The sequence below is a fragment of the Ambystoma mexicanum genome, chromosome 10 (assembly GCF_040938575.1).
Source record: "Ambystoma mexicanum isolate Mex_15411 chromosome 10, UKY_AmexF1_1, whole genome shotgun sequence".
In the NCBI taxonomy this organism is placed as follows: Eukaryota; Metazoa; Chordata; class Amphibia; order Caudata; family Ambystomatidae; genus Ambystoma; species Ambystoma mexicanum.
Genome location: NC_090932.1, coordinates 1,573,356,642 through 1,573,379,150, shown reverse-complemented (window position 1 = coordinate 1,573,379,150; position 22,509 = coordinate 1,573,356,642). Strand labels below are relative to the sequence as shown.

General features: G+C 43.9%; 1 protein-coding gene across 6 annotated transcripts in view; it reads left to right on the top strand.

The window, feature by feature from the left end:
• Positions 1–22,509, top strand: part of CABIN1 (calcineurin binding protein 1) — a 1,968,820-nt gene that overhangs the window by 348,955 nt on the left and 1,597,356 nt on the right. For all 6 annotated transcript variants that reach the window (XM_069619890.1, XM_069619888.1, XM_069619891.1 and 3 more), the window contains exon 14: positions 6,614–6,801. In XM_069619890.1, the coding sequence (XP_069475991.1) occupies positions 6,614–6,801 (188 nt within the window). The remainder of the gene's footprint in view (positions 1–6,613; positions 6,802–22,509) is intronic.

Genomic DNA, 22,509 nt, shown 5'->3' with positions numbered 1-22,509 from the left:
TGTAGAGTCAAAGAACTTTTGTTGTAACCTTACTTGTCCTCTGCTGAGACTTGTCTTGGTTACTCTGTAGAGTTGCTAACAGCTTCTTTACTTCACAAGCATAACCAGCTTGTGGCCCTGCTTTGATTTCTTCTTTTATGCAAAGACTTCTAAAACATTGTGCAAAACTTTTACTTACCTGCAAGAAGTGCTTCAGCTCACCTAGACTTTTGCCCAATTGACTTTGGCCTAGCCTGGCTCCCTGAATGACTTATTCCCTCTGACATTGTGTTTGGTCTTCCTTCCAGGAAGTGGTTTACTTACTTTGCATTGGGGGTTACCTGAAGTACTTACCTGTGTGATCTCTTGTTCTGTTCTAATAATCTTTTTCTTTGACATACTCCTAAATCTGATTCTAAATGTAAACAGTGGTATATTAATGCCCACAGTGTCCTAGTTACTTAAGTCACCTGAGGGTGTAGGAAGCGTCTGTGTGCCCTCCCAAAAAGGGTACTTACTGATTTAGAAATATTAAGTGTGTGTATTTTGGAGTGTATTTGTGTTACTATTATATTTCCCCCTTCTGAAGAAGGCTTACTCTAACTGACTGTTAAATTAATATTTGTTTAATCAAGAAACCTTGTGTGTAAGAGTTTATTTGAATACTTGTCACTGTGAATCTCTATGTAACTCCCCTACAGCTCACATGACCCCCTCTTGAGATCAGCCTGGCTGCTCAACACGCTACCAACCTGTGTAGTGCAGACTTATACCAAAGGGTGGGTTCCTATTGCCAAGAGGCCAGGGTTGTTGTAGTGCACCCAAAGTGTACTGCATACAATCTTGCCTAGCAAGTCTCAATCAGTTCTTGATGTTTTTTGTTAACCCAAGTTCCAACAACAGCAACTCTTTTCTCCTATGTGTAAGATGTATTTTCCACTTCCTCAGAAAAGCACCAATGGTAATTCCAGCCACAATGCTTTGTCACCACCTCTAGCATTCCAAGAAGACTTGCCACAGTTCACAAGAAATGCAACTTCTATCACACAGTTCTTGGTTATCAGTTGGAATGGTTTTAGTTACAGAATTAGAATTCTCATTAGTTATATTTGTCAGGATGACTTCAGTGTCACTACTTCCACTTCAACAACTTCACTTCTACTCAAGTTTACAATGAGAACAGCCTCCTTTGTCTCATAGTACTCCACTTTCTTCAGGCCACTGGAGTAGATGTTGCATCTACTGACAACAAGATATACTGCCACAAATTCAGTAGTCTGGACTATTACCACCACTTCAGTAAAGTGGGATTTCAAGACAGTTCTGACAAGATTCACTTTCAAGCACTTCAACACCTCAAAGTAGGCAAGGCACTCTTCCTCTGAGTATTTATAATATCTGATCACCAACCCTAATGATCTGGTTGAACTGTACAATAACACTATCAACTCAGCTATAGATGCCATTGCGCCTTTGAAACTGAGCAAATCTAAACCTCTTGCCCATTTTAACACTTGGTTCACTCCTAGCCTAAAAGCCCTGCATAAAGAAAAAATACAAGCAGAAGCTTGCTGGAAAAAAATCCCTCTCCCAAAAATAAAAATCTCCTCACTGCCCTCACTAATGGATACAAGAAACAAATCATACAGGCAAAAAAAAAACTTTAAACGACAGAATAAAAAAAAGCAAATTCAAACACTAGGGAAATCTTTTCTATTCTCAGAGAATTAGAATCCCCTATCGCACCGGTAGACTCCTGCACCAAAGATAAAGCTTGGTGCACTAACATTGAAAATTCCCTATGCTATAAGATCACCATGCTACAAGACAAAATACCAGCCTAAAGATCCTCCGTCCATAACATTGCACACTCCACTCAAGAAGCCATCCTACATGAACTTGCCATCAACCAAACTAAACCACACAACCAATTCAACTTTAGAGCCATCTCCATTGCAGATGCTAAGACTATCATTACATCTCTTAAACCTTCTCGATGTCTTGGCGATACCTGCCCACCCCCCATTATCAAAGAAGCTGCACAAGAACTAGCTCCTTTCGTAACCTCCTTTATCAACTCATCCTTTAAATCATGCTCTGTGTATACCAACCTTAAAGATGCCTGGATATTACCCCTCTTAAAAAAAGCTAACCTAGATCCTAGTGTCCCAACGAATTACAGACCCATAACGACAGTTCCGTTCCTCCTTAAAATCTTAAAGCTGGCTATCTACAGATTAAATCCTACTTTGAGATTAATAATTTACTGGGCACCAGACAATCTAGATTCCGACTGAGACACGGATCTGAGACGGCACTCCTTGATCTCAAGAACCAACTAGATGAGCGTAAAGACAGAGGAGACACCTCCATTCTTCTACTCCTAGATCTGTCGGCCACCTTTCATTTGGTAGATCATAAAGCACTATGCAACCATCTCAAATCGGCTGCCAACTTCTCCACTAAGGCCACTGCGTGGATACACTCCTTCCTGGATAAAAGGACTATGAGTCTTCTCACCTACTTCAGCTGCTGACCCAGTGCCCATCACCTGTGGCGTTCCTCAGGGGTCATGTGTCTCCCCTACTATGTATAGCATTTTTACAAAGCCACTCTTCGATATCCTGGACAAACTGGGTGTCTCATATATTAATTATGCTGACGACACCCAGATCCTCACAGACAAGAGAGACTATGACAAAGACACTAACAAAATCTATCAAATCATACAAACCTGGATGGCCACACACGGTTTATGTCTTAACGACGATAAAACCAAGCTTTTAATCATTGGATCCACCAGCAAATTAAACAAACTCTCCCACGTGTATACATCCATCACGATGGATGGTATTAAAATCAACGTAGCCAAGGAAGTTAAAACCTTAGGCTTCTATTTAGACTCAGCCCTCAACCTTGACAAGCAAGTAAATGCCACAGCATCAGCAACAAGTTACACTTGTAAACTAATTCATGCATGTAAACCATTTATGTCGACTGACAGCTGCATCACTATAGCACAGGCTTTAATCCTATTGAAACTAGACTACTGCAACACACTTTATCTAGGCACTAGCAAACACAACACCAACAAACTCCAAACCTTGCAAAACAACGCCCTTAGAACAGCATTAGGCATTCCCAAAGGACAGCACATATCTGACCAAAGAAGAGCCGTCAATTGGTTGGCCATCAATGACAGAATCCAACTTAAAACCCTGAACATTACACATAACTGTCTCAATAACAAAGCACCTGCATACCTCACAGAGAAATTCACTAAGCATACATCCAAACGCCCCATCAAAAAGGCTCAAGCCAATGGTATTAGAATCCCTAACTTCAATCTGAAAAGAACTGGAGGCTCAAGCTTCCCAGTACTGGCAGCTCACCTATGGAACTCTATCCCGGATTCCCTAAGAGCCACATCTTCCTTCCACTCCTTCAAAACCAATGTTAAACTCTGGCTACACACTAACGACTGCTGATGCATTACCCTTATCTGGCCAGTTCCCACCCACCAAGATACTTGTGTTGAGATTAACACACCATGTTAACTCTCCTCTCTGTATACCTCTGATAACCCTTTATGTGCCGATAATTGTAAATGTAAACCATATATATGTATCCGTAACCTCACCTGTGATGCACACATACATATCTCCACACTGCATACCTCTGCTTAAGGGTTATGTCAAGTTGCCTATGTAAATACAAATTCAATCTTCAGTTGTACCTGTTCACTTGATGGTAAATGTAAGATAAATATGTAAATGTAACCTAAGAAATGTAAGATACTTATGTAACTGTAACCTAAGACTTCACAAGTGCCCAGTTGCCTAACGGCCCGGTGTGCTATACAAATAAATAAACAATACAATACAATACAATTTCTCTTCAAAAGGGGCATCCTCTTAGCCCTTCTTGTCTGTCTGCCACAATAACAACATAGGTTTGCCTATATTACCCACGTCTCTCTCCCTTTCACAGTCTTTGGCAATATAGGTTGTGTCCACTTCCAAAATAAACTTTACAAACAACCAATTTCCCTTCCCCAACTTTGCTTTCACCTTCTGTCAACTATTAGTGCCACAGTTACCCAAAAGCCTTAGTTGCCTCTCTCTTGGCTTTAGGTAATGCGTGTTCTCTAAAATTGTAGCTGTGCTTGTTTCTCTTTAATTGTGAATAGACCATGTATGCTTGCGTGAAACTAAGGGAAAGAGTTCAGTCTTCCTTTCATATTCACAATTGGGCACACGTGACCACTCCTTGATATTGTTTTCAAAGGTTAAAGATTTAACAATAGTTTTATCAACATTTGGTATTCAGCAATGGCCTTTGCAACGTTCACTTTTCTTAATAAGAGACACACAACCACTTCTTCATAAGGTTTTCAGTCTTTAAGTATTTACCAATTTGATTTTAGTGGCCTTGGCTCTTCACGCGAGTAAAAAGGAATTGTCTAGTGCACGCGAGTGCTCCTTTTATATTGTTGGGAAATTAAAGCTTCGACAAACAACTTCAAGCTTACTTTTAACTATACACCAGTGAATAGGAAACTCAATACTGTTACCGCCAGTGCTCGTGCAAGGAATTAGAACGCCAGGTTTCACGCACCGGCTTCTAACATCCTTGTTCTGCAGGTCGTTTGACTTCGCCACAACATCTACTGCTTCTGGCATCACGGGGACCCACACCCTTCCACTTTGAAGGTGTCTCTGGTCCAGCTACATGTTTAAGAAGCTCTTTCTCTCCTGAGACCCACGGCTTGACAACAGTTCCTCGGCTCGGTCTACAACACGTTCTCTGCTTAGCAACCACGGCAATCAAGCTCACATGGGGAGAGACGGCTCTCCTGCTCACCTTCCGCTGCGCAGCCTCTGCACTTCAGAGTTTGGGGGAGCAGGACCCTCTCAGAACAAGCAGGTGAAATCTGCTGAATCTGCGTTCCGGCGCCCCTCTGATTCTCCCACTTCTGCTTGGTGTGCCAGTTTCGTGCCGCCTTCCTTCTGCCTCTACTGCTGCAGCTTGTACTCCAGTCACAGTTCCAGCTCCTTCCAATTTCCTGCACCTGAGGGGGGGCCTTTTATGCCTCCCAGGTTCCTTCAGGTGTGAGCTGTTAGGCTCAATTGCCTGACTACTGCATGCCTCTTCATTCCTCTTCCTCCTCCCAGTACCTGTGGGCTCATGGGACTTGCAGTCCCCATTTCTTTTAAATTATGCTATTTGGCAAACAGCCATCAGAAGTGTAGGATTACGTGGAAAGTTAAATATGGGGATTTTCCCAGTCTTTCTGTTCTATTCCTCCTCCCACCCACCATCCCCCACCCTCTGCGACCACCATGTGTACCTCCCGCAGTACACCACCCCCATGGTTGGGATCAGGAAGCGCCTCCTTTTCCCTGGCCACATGAGAAGGGTCCCAGACAAGGTCTCTGGGTGGAATCATCACTGATTCATCATAATACCCACCCTTCAGGCAATGGCAGCTTCCAACTCATGGTTTCCCTGAACCAAGAAGCAAAATGGCCAAAGGTGGCTCTAACATTGGTACCCCTGTGGCTCCCATAAAGGTAAATTGGGCTAGCAATGCAATAAATCTGCTTGTACACCTGGGTAAGCCAAAATGAAATTGCAGCTTCCAGCAGCAACATAAGGTGATCTAATCACCCTTATGCAACAAATGGGTGCTTAAATCCCAAAAACCCTTCACAAACTGCTTTTGACAACTGTAGATGCTCTCTTTCTCCAAGACAGACAGTATGACAATATATGGTCACGTTTGCATACATCATTTTGAACTCTAAAACTGAACTGTATACAGGTACCTACTAGAGCCTCCCTTAGGGATACAGTAGGCTGCCTGCCAGTAGAATCAAAGTGGTTGTCATCAACCAGTGCAGCTGGAATAGCCTGATCCTGAGAGATTTAGGGTTCCTCAAGAATCACCAACAGAATACAAGTCTTTGACGAGGCTTCAGATGAAAATCAATGGAGAGGGGATGTAGGGGAGAGAATAAATCTGGTAGAACCTATCAAAAATTCACAGGGATCTTGTCTTGTTCCACATTTTCAGGTTGGAGATAGGTTTCAAATGAGCCTACAGAAATGTGGACGGGCTGGTTTCTTATTGAAGAATTTAGTAAATTGTACACATTTCAACAACGTTCTGCATTTGTTGGATTAGTTCAGTCTTCTCATCCAAGTTGAAAACCTAAATGTTGTGCCTTCCAGGCTAGTGTACAAGCCTATATTTCCACTGCAAATACTGATTTGCTCACTTTCTGAACTCTATCTTTCTTGCAGCTGTCACTTTAGCAAGAATGCTAGGGGATTGGAGCAGCAAACTTGGGATTGGGAGAGGGTAGAAAACCTTTTAAGAAAGTGAAATCCATTATGAACTCTTTACCCACTGTGAGTAGTTGTGCATGAAAATGTACCTGTCATTAGATTTTGCTGTGAGTAAGACAATGGAGTTTTAGTTTAGAGTCTGTCTCAACTTCCTCGTACACTAATTTCTTTCCAATCCTTTTATTTTCTGCTTTCTCAGATATTCACATGTAAACCTGCAAGTCTTAACATAATAATCCAGTCTCTTTGAATTAACTCCGGTATGTCCCTGATTGCTTCACAGTGTCTTCTGGGCCATGCCCTACTGCATCTGGTGCTGTCCGATTTGGACCGGATTTCCCAGGCACCAACTACCTAGGTGACCTATTGCAGCTCTGCTTTGCCTCTTCTCAGCGGGACCTGTTTGAGGAGGGTTGGCTGGAATTCGTTGTGCGGGTGTACTGGCTGAAGGCACGTTTCCAAGCTTTGCAGGTTAGTTCTATGTGAGATTTCTGACTAGTGAAAATAACTGATCATATTAATGCAGATGCTGAGTTACCTGAAGATGTTTCTCTGGCAGATTTACAGGTCTTTTTCCCCCCTTTGCAAATTTGTTGTATTTATTTTATTGTTTTTGCGGTTTATCTTGTGCTCTAAGCTGTCCGTAGTAAGGTGTTGTGTCCCTCTTTTAAAGTCATGTATGTATTGTATGTATGTATTTAATTTTTGTATAGCGCCGGTAGCCCGCGGGCATCAGGGCGCTTGTACATAAAACACCGATACTGCATGTGTCCTATTAACATGTGATCCTTTGCTGTTAATAAGTTATTAACTGATACAGATAGTCTCAAGAAAACACCAACTTCCTGAAAACCGTTCAGGGGTTTCTATTTGTAAATTTGAAATCTCTTTAATCTGCTTATGGGGAGTCCCACACCAACCCAGGCAGCCCTGGATCCAAGCCATGTACTAGTGATAGGTAACCCTACTGAAATAAGAGTTATCAATCTCCTTGTGATGGTCTAAAGGCAAATGCCTTATCTATCTGGAGTTCCTCCCTATGGCAGCAATCTAGGTGACATCTGTCGGGACCCCGATTGAATAGTGCCTTTCAATTAACCATCTTTCACACCCTTCTACTACTCTTCTTGATCTTCTCTCTCCTCATCCTCCCTACTCTCTTCCCTTCCTCCAGTTCATCTCCCTTTCTGCACCTCCGATGGTATCTCTCTCCTTCCCCTTTCCCACCGTGCTCTTCCGGCATTGCTACTATTCTCTCCTCTGTATACTACTACTACACTCCGCTCTCCACACCTACTACTCTCCAACCTACTACAGTTCCCTGTCCACACCAGGACTAATCTCCCCTCTACACCAATACTCCTCTCCCCCTCTCCCCTTACTCTTCGTGCTCCACCAGTACTACTTCCACCTCACAACACTACTCCTACACCACTACTACCTCCACTCTACCACTATTCCTACACCACTACTACCTCCACTCTACCACTATTCCTAGATCTACATTTCTACCTCACCTCCACACAATTATCACTCCACCATCTTCTTCTCCACCACCCTCCTTTCACTCTGTCACCTACCTCACCACTAATCTAACTTCCACCTTGCACGCATACTCCTAACACAGTGCCACTTCCTCCCACCAGCTAATATCATCTTTTTGCAACTTTCCCCCATAGATTTCTTTGGGACACCCTTTCTTTTTGTTTGTTTTTGAACACAGTCCTGACTTTATGGGAGTATTAAAGTCTTATGCTTTACTTCCCTGCCTGGTCTGGTGAAAATGACTAGCCCCTAAGAGCATCAGTACTGAGATGTCTCTTTGTAAAATCTTACAATTGCACACTTCACCTTACAGTGAAGTGCAGTTACGCTACTTTGTATCCTTATACATTTAATGGCTTTTTGGTTACTTTTACAATGTGCCTAAGACAAGCTGGTGGCAGCAGCAATGTTTTCAATGTTATTGCTAAATTTTAATCCTGCACCTTTGCATTTCACAAATGGCTACTAAAGTTAAAAGTACCCTACGATGGCCGTGCCACAAGGTTTCTCGCTTGTTCGTTGCCATTTTGGTCTTTGGCCTTCTTCCTGCTTTCTCAGGTGAGGAAATGCTTTATATGGAAATCCCTTTCACGAGGGAAGCGGTGGCTTTCACAGGTTTAAGGGGTAATTACTGTGTGTGTGGCCAGCGGAAGCTGCAGGCACTGTCTAGTCCCAATCCACATCCCTGGTGCTTGAATGTCTCTAGCTGGGCAGCTGTTGTGGCCAGTGGCTAGCCATAATTTGTCTCCGGAGGATAGCTCAGGGGCAACGTGCTCGCCTTGGAAACAAGTCAACATGGAGCACCACAGGTTCGATCCACGGGTATTGAGCGCATTATAAATAACCTATCATATTCATAGCCACTGCCAGTTTGAATGGTGCAGATCCTGCCCATTGGTGGGCTTTGGCTTGCTCTCACCCTAAAATTTGGATAAAAGGAGGGCTTCTGCAGCCACTCCTCAGATCGTAGGTGGGGCCAAGAAATCTACGAAGAAGAGCAGCCTGCTGATGACCCCATCACTAACCCCGTAGCGGACCAGTATCGACTCTAGTGCTGTCCTGGTGATGCCCTGTTCTTCTGTCCTGTTCTCAAAAAGACCTTTGTTGGTGTTTTGACCCATGGACCGGTGGGAATAACCAGTCTCAACCAACAAAACAAAGCGCCCCCCCCCCCCCACCCCTTCTTACGCTCACCTGGACCCCACAGGGGTGTCGATCGGACCCGGACAGCTGCGGCCTCCTTCAACGTGATGCGTAGTGCAGAGATTACTGTCTGGACTGGCCCGCATAGTCTTGTCTGCTGGACCCGAAGAAGTATTTTCCTGCAAGTGGAGACAGGGATGTGGGTTTTAGTGATGGCCTCCCAACTGTTCTCGCTCTCCCCCACTAATCACCTCAGATATCCCCTTAGTAACCTCACCTTATGTTCGTAAAAGATGAGCTCTCCATCATGCGTGTCTTGCAGGGGTGCGTAGATACCAGTTACTTCACTGGTTTGAAGGAGTTGGGAGAGTTCCGGTAAGTATTGACTCTGAAGTCCCTGGCGGGATTGGTAAGTATCAAGTTCAAAGAGTTCAATGTGCCCGATGTTCACTCTTGTCCCCTTCCTTCCTTAAGTTGCAACTGAGTTCGTGAGAAGAAGGTCTCGTAGCTGCTGCTGGCGTTCAGGTAAGAGTCTGTGTTACCCAACGCTGTCCGGTAACTATTGCATGCGTTAACGTGTTGTTTTTCTCCCTCTTTACAGATGCGGCATATGAAAATGTGGAGAGTTATGGAATAATACCGCCGGTGGTAAATCAGGTAAGTCTATGGTGGTAAGAGGTTGTATTTGTTGATTCCCTTGGTTCACCTTGTTTTTTCTTGTGTCCCCTAGGTGCCTGATTACGGCGTAGAAATGATGGAGACAGTGCCGGATCGAAAGATGCTGTGAGAACTGGTGAGTATGGCGCCGTGCTGGAGCTGGAGAAGCGACGCGTGCAGGACTGATGTACTTTCCAGGCCCGGAGATGAAATGGTTCCGGAATTAGGTGAGGAATTTGAAATAAGTTTGTTTTCTAACCTTGTCCTTTTCTTCTTCTTTATTCTAGGAGCTCCGGATTAGAGGCGGGCGTGGCAGAAGACTGGATGCTGGCTGCAGGCACGGTGAGCGTCACGCTGCTGGATGCTGAATAACGCGAAGCATGTGCTGCTGTTCGGCTTTAAATAGCCTCCAAAGTAGTTCCAGGTAAGAAGTTCCCTAGAGCCACGCCCGAGTAAAAAATAGTCCATGTAACAAAATAGTCCCATCCAGGCCTCATGTAGGCTTGGACTCTTTTGCAGCATGGTCTGCATCAGGTAAGTAAAGTGTATGAGCCTGGCTCCTATGGCGCCAGGACTGATTTCTATGATGAGCCTGGCGCCTAAGGCGCCAGGACTGAACCCAGACAGCCCCTAGCCGGGGCTGCTGAGGTTTAAACAAATGTCTGGATGCCTGCTCCCGGAGCAGAGGGCCTTAGTCCTGATGTCCGGGGGTAGGCATCATGACCCCCCCACCCACCCAGCTCAAGGATCTGCCCCTTCTAAAGTGTTCCTGGACACAACCAATAGACTGACCAGCTCTCTCGTGGGCTACCTCGCTGCAGCCATCACCGTTCTGAGCAGACCCTTGGAACTTTACAGATCTTCAGATCTGCTCCTGCATTTTCAGCCATCTCACTCCAAGGGAAGATGTGCTGGACTTGCTGCTGTGTTCACCGTTGGAAGATCGCCTGTCACCAACTGAATGTGGTGACCTCCGGTTAAACTGGTCTTCGAGTCCTAGATGTTTCCCGTGGCCGTCTTTCCTGCAGAAGTCTTCATATTTCTATGTTTGCGTGTTCTACTGCATGCTGTCTGTAATCGAATCCTAAGTGCCGCACCCGGAAGTATCCCATACAGTTTACCCTCATGAAAGGGGCCACGACAGAAGAGCAAGGCTGCAACGGGTTCTGGAAACTCCACAGGTGGTCTTTGGAGAACTGAGCCACAGGGTTAAGTCTTCATGCCTGCTGCTGTTTCCCACCTCCCCTGTATCCAATAGGGTAACAAGGGCGTAAAGTCCTGACCCTAACTCACAACAGATTTTTGGCGGTGGAACCTGGGTCAAGGATCCCTCCTTGGTCCTTTCCTAGTGTGTTGGGATTGAGCAAAGTACTTACCTGAGCCTTTTAATGACTCATATTAATCATAACCACTGGCATTGCACAACTCATTATAAATGTACCTGAAAAGTATCTAAGTTGAAACATTGACTTTTTGGTACAAGACCACAAACCACCTCTGGGCTGGACTTTGTAGGACTAAGGTGTTATAGAATTTCCATATTGTGTATAATTGTCCCCGCTTATTGAGTCCCATAGAACGTTTTGCTGGACTATTGGGTCTGTTTCTAATTCTCCTGAGTGAGTGGAAACCTTATTCCTCACTCACCCATTCTTGTTCTATGATTCTGGCAATCCTTTTGGTTATCTTTGATGGAGTCTGCTTTCCTCAATCTTTTTGAGGCATCTGTATTGTACTGTTGCAGCATTGCTGGGAGCTCCTTAAACTTCCCTCTTTAGTTTTCTTTTGTTAACTTAATGTTACCAGGATTGGAGGTTACTTTTTATCCTACCTATACTTTTCTTTTGTGAGATCCCCCACCCCACGTTATGTAGAGGGCTGAGGGAGATGCATGGTGTTAATTTTCTCCCTTTTCCTGCAACTTTCGAGTTAGTGTCAAGTCTATCTGAATTGCTGCTGACAGTTGATATTTTCTACCGACTTTTCGTTATTTTTCAACACACGCTGCTCTCGCAGCTGTGGGAAAGGACACATGGGTCACCATTGACCTACAATGGTGCCTGTCTCCTTTTTTCGCCAACTCGCAATGGCTTGCCCTTTCATAAGCCTTCCTCTGCTAACCTGGGTGAGCGGAGGGGGAGTCCAGCTCAATCCTTTCCTTGGTCTTTGACGGGCTCCCATTGGGATTAATGCCTGGAGGCGCAGGTGTGTCTAGGAGGACAGGAAGCTGAGAGGACGCAAACTCCTCAGGTCTTTGCCCTCTCGGGTGTCCGCTTGGATCCAGTTCTAACTCAGCACCCAAAGTTTAAATTGGTTTTATTTTTGTTTTATTCTTATGGTTGACTTACAACCTTTCAACAGTGGTAACATACAATGAATAAATATAGATAATACAAACATTTTCTCATGGTTAAAAAAGTAGTAAAAAAAATACAATATATGTGTACATTATTCGATTCAATTTAAAGGTAGAAAAGCAAGGCACAAATAATTTGGAGCTATCTCACACTTATTTGAAATAGTCCTGGGTGGTTTAGCATGGACGATAGCATATTATATGTGGATTGCATTATCATCCTCTAATCTTAATGACTATAGGACGTTCAATGCAGCAAAGATTACACCATTTTGCTCTCCTTTGAAGGATATTCAATAGCATATTGTGGGAGACAAAGTTGAAATTCTTATATAATCATTCCAAATAGTGTCTCCTGCTATGCAATAAAGCAGGGCAGTGAATAAGGAGATGTTTTAATGTTTACGTTTCTGTGAGGTTTCTACAAAATCTACAAATTCTCAAAGATTTAGCTACCTTAGTTCTGCATCCAGTGATTTTACGCGTGGGCCAAAGATGAAGCGTAAAGTGCACGTACATTGACCTATGTAATGTAATAGGTAGCATAATTGGATATCGCTCCGCATTGTTCGATGATTTGTCTGGAAAATAATTTCTTTTAAAATCTAAATGTTTCTACACTGTAGTTGTGTGGTAATCCAGTCAAAATGCTAGCGTTTTTTCTTTGCCCATGGAGCCTAGTGCTTTCCTTCATTCCCAAACTTCCCAAGCGTTTTAGAATTAGGCAACACTATGTTAACTGTTTTCTAAGCACTACAAGAGTCCAATAGGGAGGAGGGTCACAAAATAAAGATAGTTAGGATTAAAATATAAGGTGCACATAACTATTTAGATGAATATATTTGTAAAACTGTTAGAATTGTAGTTAACTTTGCTCAAAGCACACAGTGAATGCAGCCTGTGCTAAAAGTAGACTACAGGAATTGCGTCACCGAGGCTAGCTCTCACAGAACACACGAAGTGGCTGAGCAGCTGTTCCTGTCCATCAAAAGCCATTGCAGACTAAGAATGGGAGAATGCACGTGCTCATGCACACAATGCAACAATGTGTAACAATAAGGGATTTTATGAGAATTACTGGACCAGATAAAATATAATTGTATTGAGTGAAGTGTTGAGAGTATGGCCGGAAGATGTGTTTATGTATGAATGTTTATAACATAGCAAATTATGCTAAACAAGAGCTACAATGTATTCCTGCAGAGGCAGCAGTATGTTACGCAGGATTGGTCTAAATGTAAACTTGGCCATGCAACACTGGAGACTGCAGCATCCCTTGTATGGCAAGAAGAACAGTTTTGGATGAGCTGTGCCAGTATCTAGTAACCAAGTCGAGAGTATTTAAGCTCCAGGCCCAGCACCAGCTTTAAGGACCTGGGAGCAGTTGAGCGACAGAATATACCACTCTGGAGCAGAGTCCTTTGCCCATCCTCACTTCTGTACAGATTAAATTTGTTACCTTTTGCAAGATAGACTCATGTCCTTAATTCCCTAGAGGGGTGCATTTTCTCTGGTGTGAGCGTGATCAGGGGTACCCGAATGTATTTAAGAGGTACAAGCATGGCCTGCCTTTCAGTGGTGACCGCCACGTGACCTCAGTTTTCCCCCGTACTTTGTGAAGCCCAGGCCTAGTCAACAGGAAAAGAGCCACACTTAGCTATAGCGATCAGGCCCCTTAATGAAATAACCCCATGTATATTGAGCGACTTTAATAGGAGCCATTTTAAAAGAAATCCTCTCTGCTCACTGAAGCAGGGCGTGGCTCCAGAATGACAGGCCAGCTTCGTAACGGAGGAAACTCGAGTGAACAACACCCACGTGTGTATACTCTTGTAAGTGATAACAAAATGGGAACATGTTTGTATGATATGGTGATGTGTATGTATGTCTCAGAAGTCTAGGCGGAGAGCACAGGGCAGAGGCTGTCTCTCCCTGTATGTAAGTAGATATAAGGGAGATTCCAGAGACAATGCTATCAATTAACAGATTAAAGGTACATACCAAGCTGTTGAAACAGGAATTCACAGTAACTGCAGGAGCAGGCTGCAAACAAAGAGGCAGAGAAAAGGCAAAGAAAAGCAAGTACACTGGGCAACATGGATTGATCAGAACTAAGGGTGTACTGGAATATGATAAGGGGTCTCCAGGGATTAAGGAAAGCCCTTGGGATAGGTACCAGCAGATTACTCTTAACAACAGTCATACAGCAACGTCATGACTTGGGCGTGCTGAAGAAACTGTTGTACTCAGTGCAAGGGTAAAACTGAAAGACCATATACTGAGGCAGGTACGACTTCAACTGACTACTTGAAGGCAACAGAAGTCTTCCCTTATCTGATCTGAACGGAGACCAACCCAGGGTCACACTGTAAAACGGATTCAAGTGGAGACACTACAGGGGACCAAGATGTATACAAGTAGAAAGCAGTGTTGGAAGAAATAACCAGGTACAGGACAGGATAGGATATCAGAAGTTGGAACAGGCAGGAAACAAGGCAAGGAGCCCAGAGGAACAGAGCAGAAGACAGAGGAGTGTGGCAAGGCTGCCAGGCAAGGAAGCCCAGAGGAGCAGGGCGGAAGGCAGCGGACTGCGGCAGAGCCGTCGGGAGGGAGCCCAGAGGAGCAGGGCGGAAGGCAGCGGAGTGCGGCAGAGCCGTCAGGTGGGAGCCCAGAGGAGCAGGGCGGAAGGCAGCGGAGTGCAGCAGAGCCGTCGGGTAGGAGCCCAGAGGAGCAGGGCGGAAGGCAGCGGAGTGCGCCAGAGCCGTCGGGTAGGAGCCCAGAGGAGCAGGGCAAAAGGCTGCAGCAGAATGGAGAGGGAGCTGCAAGCATCAACAGCAACAGGAATCAACAGGCCAGAAGAGGATATCCAGGAAAGGTCAAAAACTGGTAACAAGAGCACCAGCACGAACTCCCAGAGAAAGCAGTTGACTGACAGCTGCTTCTGTTCAGAGTGAGCTTATAAAGGCCCTCCCAGCCAGCAGGCCAGCAGGGTGGAGCTGATTGCAGACTCTGGCAGCTGTTTTCAATTAAGTCCAGCCCTGGCTTCAGTAGCCTGCAGCATTAGCAGCAGTGGATTCTAATCAAGTGCTCTCCAGCTCTCTGCAGCCAAGCCTGCAGTAGCTTGGACAGGTGAATGCAATCAGGCCCTCTGCAGCTCTTAGTAGCTTGCTGCAAACAAATGTATTTAATATGCCTCCTCCAGCCCTCTGCCTTTTGGACAACCTACATGTCCTTGAATGCATCTGCTGGTTTAATCCAAAATCCGTAATGGAACATGCAATTAGATTAGTCCAGAACTGCAGCGGTAAAACAAGGAAATAAAGGATTAGGTGCATGTAAAGGTCCTGGGAGGCAGGCAGGCAGAATCGTGACAGTTTGATATGGTGATCTGAAAAAAATATTTGGTGATGTGAAAGATGTTATGGTGATGTGGATGTTGCACAAGGTCAATGGAATAGGACTTTTGGTGATGTAGTACTGGTGATGCAGTATAAAATAGGACTTTTGGTGATAAGGAATAAGATCGGATAGGATAGATTGTATTTGATTTCAGGTCATGTGTACTGGAGTAGATTGGATAAGAAGTGGGTTATGTATTGGAATTGTCACATATTTCTGTTTTTCTACTATTTATAATGGAAAGGGAACCTCAGCAAATAAAAGACTGAGATGAAAGGTATCCCCAGTTTATAAGGACTGGGAGGTAAGAGATCCTCAGCCATAACCGGTTGAGAAGGTAGTACCACACATTCTTCTTCTTATGACGATAAAAGCAATAGATGGTATTACAAAGGATATAAGGAAAAACAGTAGTGGCTCGGTATAAGGAATGGGCCTTGATGGTAGTCAATTGTTCGTATATTTTCTCTTGCTGTCTTTTGTGGTTAAAAAAAGGAAGGAAGGTGGATGTGTCGCGGTGTGTGTGAGGGTGAAAGTGAGAAAAAGTAAGGGGTTGGGGGAAAAAGTGGGTTCATCTGTATTTTTGAAGCAAGTGCAGCGTAGCAGTAGGGTTTAAGTGAAGCAATAGGGACCCGCGCAACATTATGGAGGAAGAATCTCCAATGAAACACATGCATAGGGTTCTGACACTGTATTCTGTCAGAATAAATGAACAATGGAGAGTAGAAACAAAGGAAGGGGGGCCAGAGCAGGGCTCCCATAACAGAAACATGCTAGAAACAATGTCCATCTTGGTAGCAGCAAAATATGAATGGAACACGTTAAAAAAAAGAGAAGAGTTTCTAGATCTCTGGCAATTAGTTGAGGATATATATGGAAGATCAGGAAGGTGAAAAAGAGATCCAATGTAAGGGGATGTACCCTGTAGCTCCTAAACCGACAGTAGGCCATGGCTACTAAGCCTCCAGAGGCAGAGAGAGTGTCAACAGGATTAGCAACCGGGGGTGGGGGGACTCGAGAGCTTTTCCACCTCCATATAACCCATCCACACGCTCTAATATACTCATAGCATTGGTGTACCCAGGGGGACCACAAGTAGACATAGACAACAAGTTAATAGCATTGCAGGAAGGGTTGGTCACGTTACAAGAACCTGAAGTATCACCAGAAATAAGGGTACCGGTACATAAAATAGGGGATTGGAAGTCAGGAGAATTTTTGTTTAGATTCAACCCTGGGGCAATATGAAATGTTTGTGTTGAAAAAGATGATGGGCAGAGGGTATTGACGGTCCTGGGACAAGATGTTTTGCAAACAAGGGGCAATGGAGGGGAAGATCAAGGTGGTAGAAATAATGAAGAGGCAGGGCAAGAAGGAGATCAAGGAGAGGAGGCATTGAGAAACCCGTCCCTGCCACAAGAGGCCGTGGGGAGGGACAGACCAAGAAGTAGACCAGATTTATTCATGGTAGTTCAAGATCAGAAGAATACTAAAGGGGAAGAAAACAAAACAGATATGCTGATGCCTCTAATACATAAATAAGTAGGGATAACGCATTATGTGCCATGGCCTCAAATGGACAAAAATAATTTGATTAAAGCTCTCCCCCAGCTTATAGATGGAGCTAGTAAATGGATCTATGAATTTGAAAAACAAACAGCAGGCGTGTAGCCTTAGCAGTAGGAGACTTTAAGAGTTTACTGGTCACAATAGCTGGGGACATATGGGCAAGGGCTGGGTTAAGTCTTGCAGACACTGAACATGATGGAGCAGCCTTTGATGAGGTAAGGGTATGGGATGCCCTACGAAGAATGTAACCAGATACCCCTGACTTACATTCTTTAATGCAGTGCACAATGGGTGATGATGAGGACCTAGTTAGGTTTATTCTTAAATTACAGGAAATGTGGAGAGTTGAGACAGTACAATGTTTCTGTTTTATTGTCAAGAGGGGACTACCAAAAGAGGTCCAGAAGGCACTAGATAAAATTGTGGGAATTGAAGCCAAAGGGTGGGCAGAGATCCAAAGTATAATAGTCCACAATTGTAAGAGAATCAAGGAGCGGTACAGGGAGACCTGTGGACCAAGATATATTTTTCTATGGTATTAAAGGTATTAGTAAATGCAGTGCCTCAAATTGTGACAAAGTGTTGGCAAGTACCTACAGATTTTATTTTCTAACCCATAGTGCCACCTAAGATGGTGGCAGGGACAATATTGTCATTAGATGTACGACTAGTGATTAGATGTACAGTGACTAGTAGTGTCAGAAAAAGAGCAGTCCTAATTGGAACAGACCATGTTGGGTGCGAGTGACACACAATATTATGTATAGACCGAACAGTATAATTAAAGAAAAGGATTGATGAGGAGTTATTTGAGGACAGTAAGCAAAATGGGGAATTATTTTGGGAATCTGCATCCCCTGTGATATCATGGTGCAATATAGAGAGGTACAGTGCCCCCCCTGATGGAAGTGGTAACTCAGATGTTTTTATTTTTTGGGGTGGACATGCAATATGTGCCAGCACAATTATTGACTGTTAATCCACATGATGTTGCGTTACTGAGAGCTGTGACCCCAGTACAGATTACATTGAAGTAAGGTGCTTACCATAAATCATCCAGTATGTGGATGATGGGTTGGTATGTAGTGAAAAGGAACATTAGTACAGGAGGGGTTCTGTTGCATCATTGCAATTGCTGGCTCACAAAGGGTACAAGGCAGATACAAAGAAGCCACTATACTGACAACAGGAGGGACTATACTTGGGACAACTCATTTTTGTACTGGGGAAAATATTATCAGATAGGGCGGCGGCAGTACACACTGCCCCTAGGCCCAGTACTATGAAGGGAATGTAGCAGTTTTTTGGGCTTATGTAATTATTGTAGGGCATGGATCCTAGACTACGCAGTCTACACAAGTCCACTTAAACATTTTCAGGGAAGGACAGAGGACTTAAAAGTAAATTAAAATGGACTGCCAAAATGACTAGACAATTTGAGGACTTAAACTATTTGCACAGCCCCTGTTTTAGCAACTCCGGATTGTATACAGGAGTTGGATTTATTTTCCCACTCTGATGAACGGCTCATGCATTGATGGAAGGAGACATTATATGTTGATGGGTCATAAATAAATGACATGGGGACGGGACAGAGGCACACAGGGGCGGTAGTGGGGCACGGTAAAGGGGGGGAGAAATAGTGACCACCCCTGTAGAAAGCAAGAACATAGTTCCATACACAGCAATATTACAACTGGATCATTATTATCTGAGGAACCGATCAGCCCCACGTTTAAAGGTCCATATGAGGTGGTGTTCTGTACTCCTCCTGCCATCCGTATGAAGGAGCTAGATATTGGGTGCATCTCTCAGATGTCCTAAGAGCACCTGAGACAAGGCACAGTTTAGAAAGGGCATAGCCAAAGAAAAGACATTTTTGAGGATCCATGCCAGGGCGGTGTGCAGTGGCACACTGTTTTTTCATTTTTTCATGTTTTTTCTTTTGTCACTTTTTATTTGATTTTTCCCAACATTATAAAAAAAAATTCTTTGAAAGTCCATGACCCTCTGGGGCCCTGGTGGAAAAAGGATCTCTCTCTCTCTCTCTCTCTCTCTCTCTCTCTCTCTCTCTCTCTCTCTTTCTCTTTCCCTCTCTTTCCCTCTCTTTCTCTCTCTCTCTTTCTTTCTCTCTTGCCTTTTTTCTGCTCTCCAGGAATAAGCAAAGATGGCTGACCAACCTCTCTGTTATGCAGGGATAAAGTTAAAATACATAACATTTGTTTTAGAAATTATGTAGTGCCTCTTTTTAGTACTATGATGTTTTGTATGACACTAGTTGTGGTTGTTGGGGTGGATGAAGGTATGTTTGTTATATGGGGTGGCCATATAAATGGGGGGAGGGATGGACAGTTGGAAAAAAATGCTAGTATAAAAATATGTATGAAACAAAAACACAATCACAAAATGTCTCACTTTCTGCCAGCCACCTCTACAAGTTTTCTTAGACAAATGAAATTGAAAGTATGAATGACGTATGATTTATATAAAGGGTTGGGCTTTACTATTTCTGACATCCAGAATGTAGAAACATTGAATAGCTGGTACTCTGCTATGCACATTGCAGGAAGCAAATCAATGAAAGATGTTACAAGTGTGCACTTATTCCGCACACATCAGGGGCTCCTAAGGTTTTCGTCCCACATCCAGTCCCAATTACAGAGGCATAATGCTTGGTACATCCTGCACTATAGGGGATAAAGGGCACATTCCAGGCACATAGTGTGCAGTTGAGGAGCATTGATTTAGACCCAGCGTTCTGCAATAGCAAAATACAAAATACTGCAAGTGTCTACAAGGACCATATGTCTTTTTGGGAGGTTACTCAAATGACAATGACAAATTGCCGGGCACCACAGTGATTTGCCTGGCAGATGGGCTGATGAAGTACAGTGGAGTAGCAATATCCCAAATAGAGACCATGTGTGCGCAAATATGGTCCCAACACATCACAAGGCTGACATGGATTGCAACAATGAAGAAGCTAGTGCAAGTACATAGAGCCATAGACTCAATGAAGTGACAGTTCCTGGTGGCACAAACACACAGTGCAACCACACTCTTGTGATCCCTGGTATGACGAAAGGTACAGCAGCGGTGATGGATTACTACTGGGTTTGTGGTCGACAAGCCTACCTGCACCTCCTACCATCTTGGAGGAGCAAGTGTTCACTGGCCACCCTGCACTCAGTGCTACTAGTAATCCTGGTAGAACTGAAGGGAGAAGAAATGCCTGTTCAGGTGCCAACAGCCACTCTAGCAACTAAAGAAGCATAAAGAAGCTTGCAGATCACATAAGAATTTGGTATGCTGTCAGAAAAAGGACGCTTTCAACGGCGGGGAAGAAAGAAGAGATCAAACTGTCTCAAAAGACTGTTCCGCACTGCTCAAAGGAAAACCTGACGAGTATCTGCTTTTTAGCCCAGCAGAGACATTCTTTTTCTTCCTTTTTGGCTCCTGGAGTACAAGCAGCTGCTGCTCTTTTCTACTCCCCGAGGATGCTGTGAATGGGTTACTATCCCACGTCATCAAGGCGGTGCACAATCTAGGTGTTCAAATGAAGAAAAAAGGTGGAGTTCAGAACACAGATTGGCTATCGCTTGCCTTTGATTGGGTTTCATCATGGCCGGAGGCAGCAGTAAAAATACTGGTTCCTGTGATCATGTTCTTCATGGTTCCCTTCTGCACGTGCCAATGGGATCTCCGATGATGTGTTCCTATAGTCCCTAATAGTGCAAAAATGATGGTATCAGTTGGGAGATCTAAAACACCTTGCCATACAATAAACAGCGAAACTCAAAAACGAATATCTTTGGGGTTGTAGATATGTCGTGTGGGGATGAGTTTGTTACTGTAGAAGTAATGAAAGGGGGGAATGTTGGGAAGGAGCCTAGTGCTTTCCTTCATTCCCAAACTTCCCAAGCGCTTTAGAATTAGGCAACACTTATGTTAATTGTTTTCTAAGCACTACAACAGTCCAGCGGGGAGGAGGGTCGCTAAATAAAGATAGTTAGGATTGAAATATAAGGTGCACATAACTATTTAGATGAATATATTTGTAAAACTGTTAGAATTGTAGTTAGCTTTGCTCAAAGCACACCGTGAATGCAGCCTGTGCTAAAATTAGACTACAGGAATTGCGTCACCGAGGCTAGCTCTCACAGAACACACGAAGTGGCTGAGCAGCTGTTCCTGTCCATCAAAAGCCATTGCAGACTAAGAATGGGAGAATGCAGGTGCTCATGCACGCAATGCAACAATATGTAACAATAAGGGTTTTTATGAGAATTACTGGACCAGATAAAATATAATTGTATTGAGTGAAGTGTTGAGAGCATGGCGGGAAGATGTGTTTATGTATGAATGTTTATAACATAGCAAATTATGCTAAACAAGAGCTACAATGTATTCCTGCAGAGGCAGCAGTATGTTACGCAGGATTGGTCTAAATGTAAACTTGGCCATGCAACACTGGAGACTGCAGCATCCCTTGTATGGCAAGAAGAACAGTTTTGGATGAGCTCTGCCAGTATCTAGTAACCAAGTCGAGAGTATTTAAGCTCCAGGCCCAGCACCAGTTTTAAGGACATGGGAGCGGTTGAGCGACAAAATATACCACTCTGGAGCAGAGTCCTTTGCCCATCTTCACTTCTGTACAGATTAAATTTGTTACCTTTTGCAAGATAGACTCATGTCCTTAATTCCCTAGAGGGGTGCATTTTCTCTGGTGTAAGCGTGATCAGGGGTACCCGAATGTATTTAAGGGGTACAAGTATGGCCTGCCTTTCAGTGGTGACCGCCCTGTGACCTCAGTCTTCCCCTGTACTTTGTGAAGCCCAGGCCTAGTCACCAGGAAAAGAGCCACACCTAGCTATAGCAATCGGTCCCCTTAATCAAATAACCCCATGTATGCGACTTTAGTAGGAGCCATTTTAAAAGAAATCCTCTCTGCTCACTGAAGCTGGGCATGGCTCCAGAACGACAGGCCAGCTTCATAACGGAGGAAACTCGAGTGACCAACGCCCATGTGAGTATACTCTTGTAAGTGATAACAAAATGGGAACATGTATGTATGATATGGTGATGTCTACATATCATATGGTGATGTGAACAAAATATTTGGTGATGTGTAAGATGTTATGGTGATGTGGATGTTGCACAAGGTCAATGGAATAGGACTTTTGGTGATGTAGTACTGGTGATGCAGTATAAAATAGGACTTTTGGTGATAAGGAATAAGATTGGATAGGATAGATTGTATTTGATTTCAGGTCATGTGTATTGGAGTAGATTGGATAAGAAGTGGGTTATGTATTGAAATTGTCACATATTTCTGTTTTTCTAATATTTATAATGGAAAGGGAACCTCAGCATATAAAAGACTGGGATGAAAGGGATTCCCAGCTTATAAGGACTGGGAGGTAAGGGATCCACAGCCATAACCGGTTGAGAAGGTAGTACCACACATTCTTCTTCTTCTTATGACGATAAAAGCAATAGGTGGTATTTAG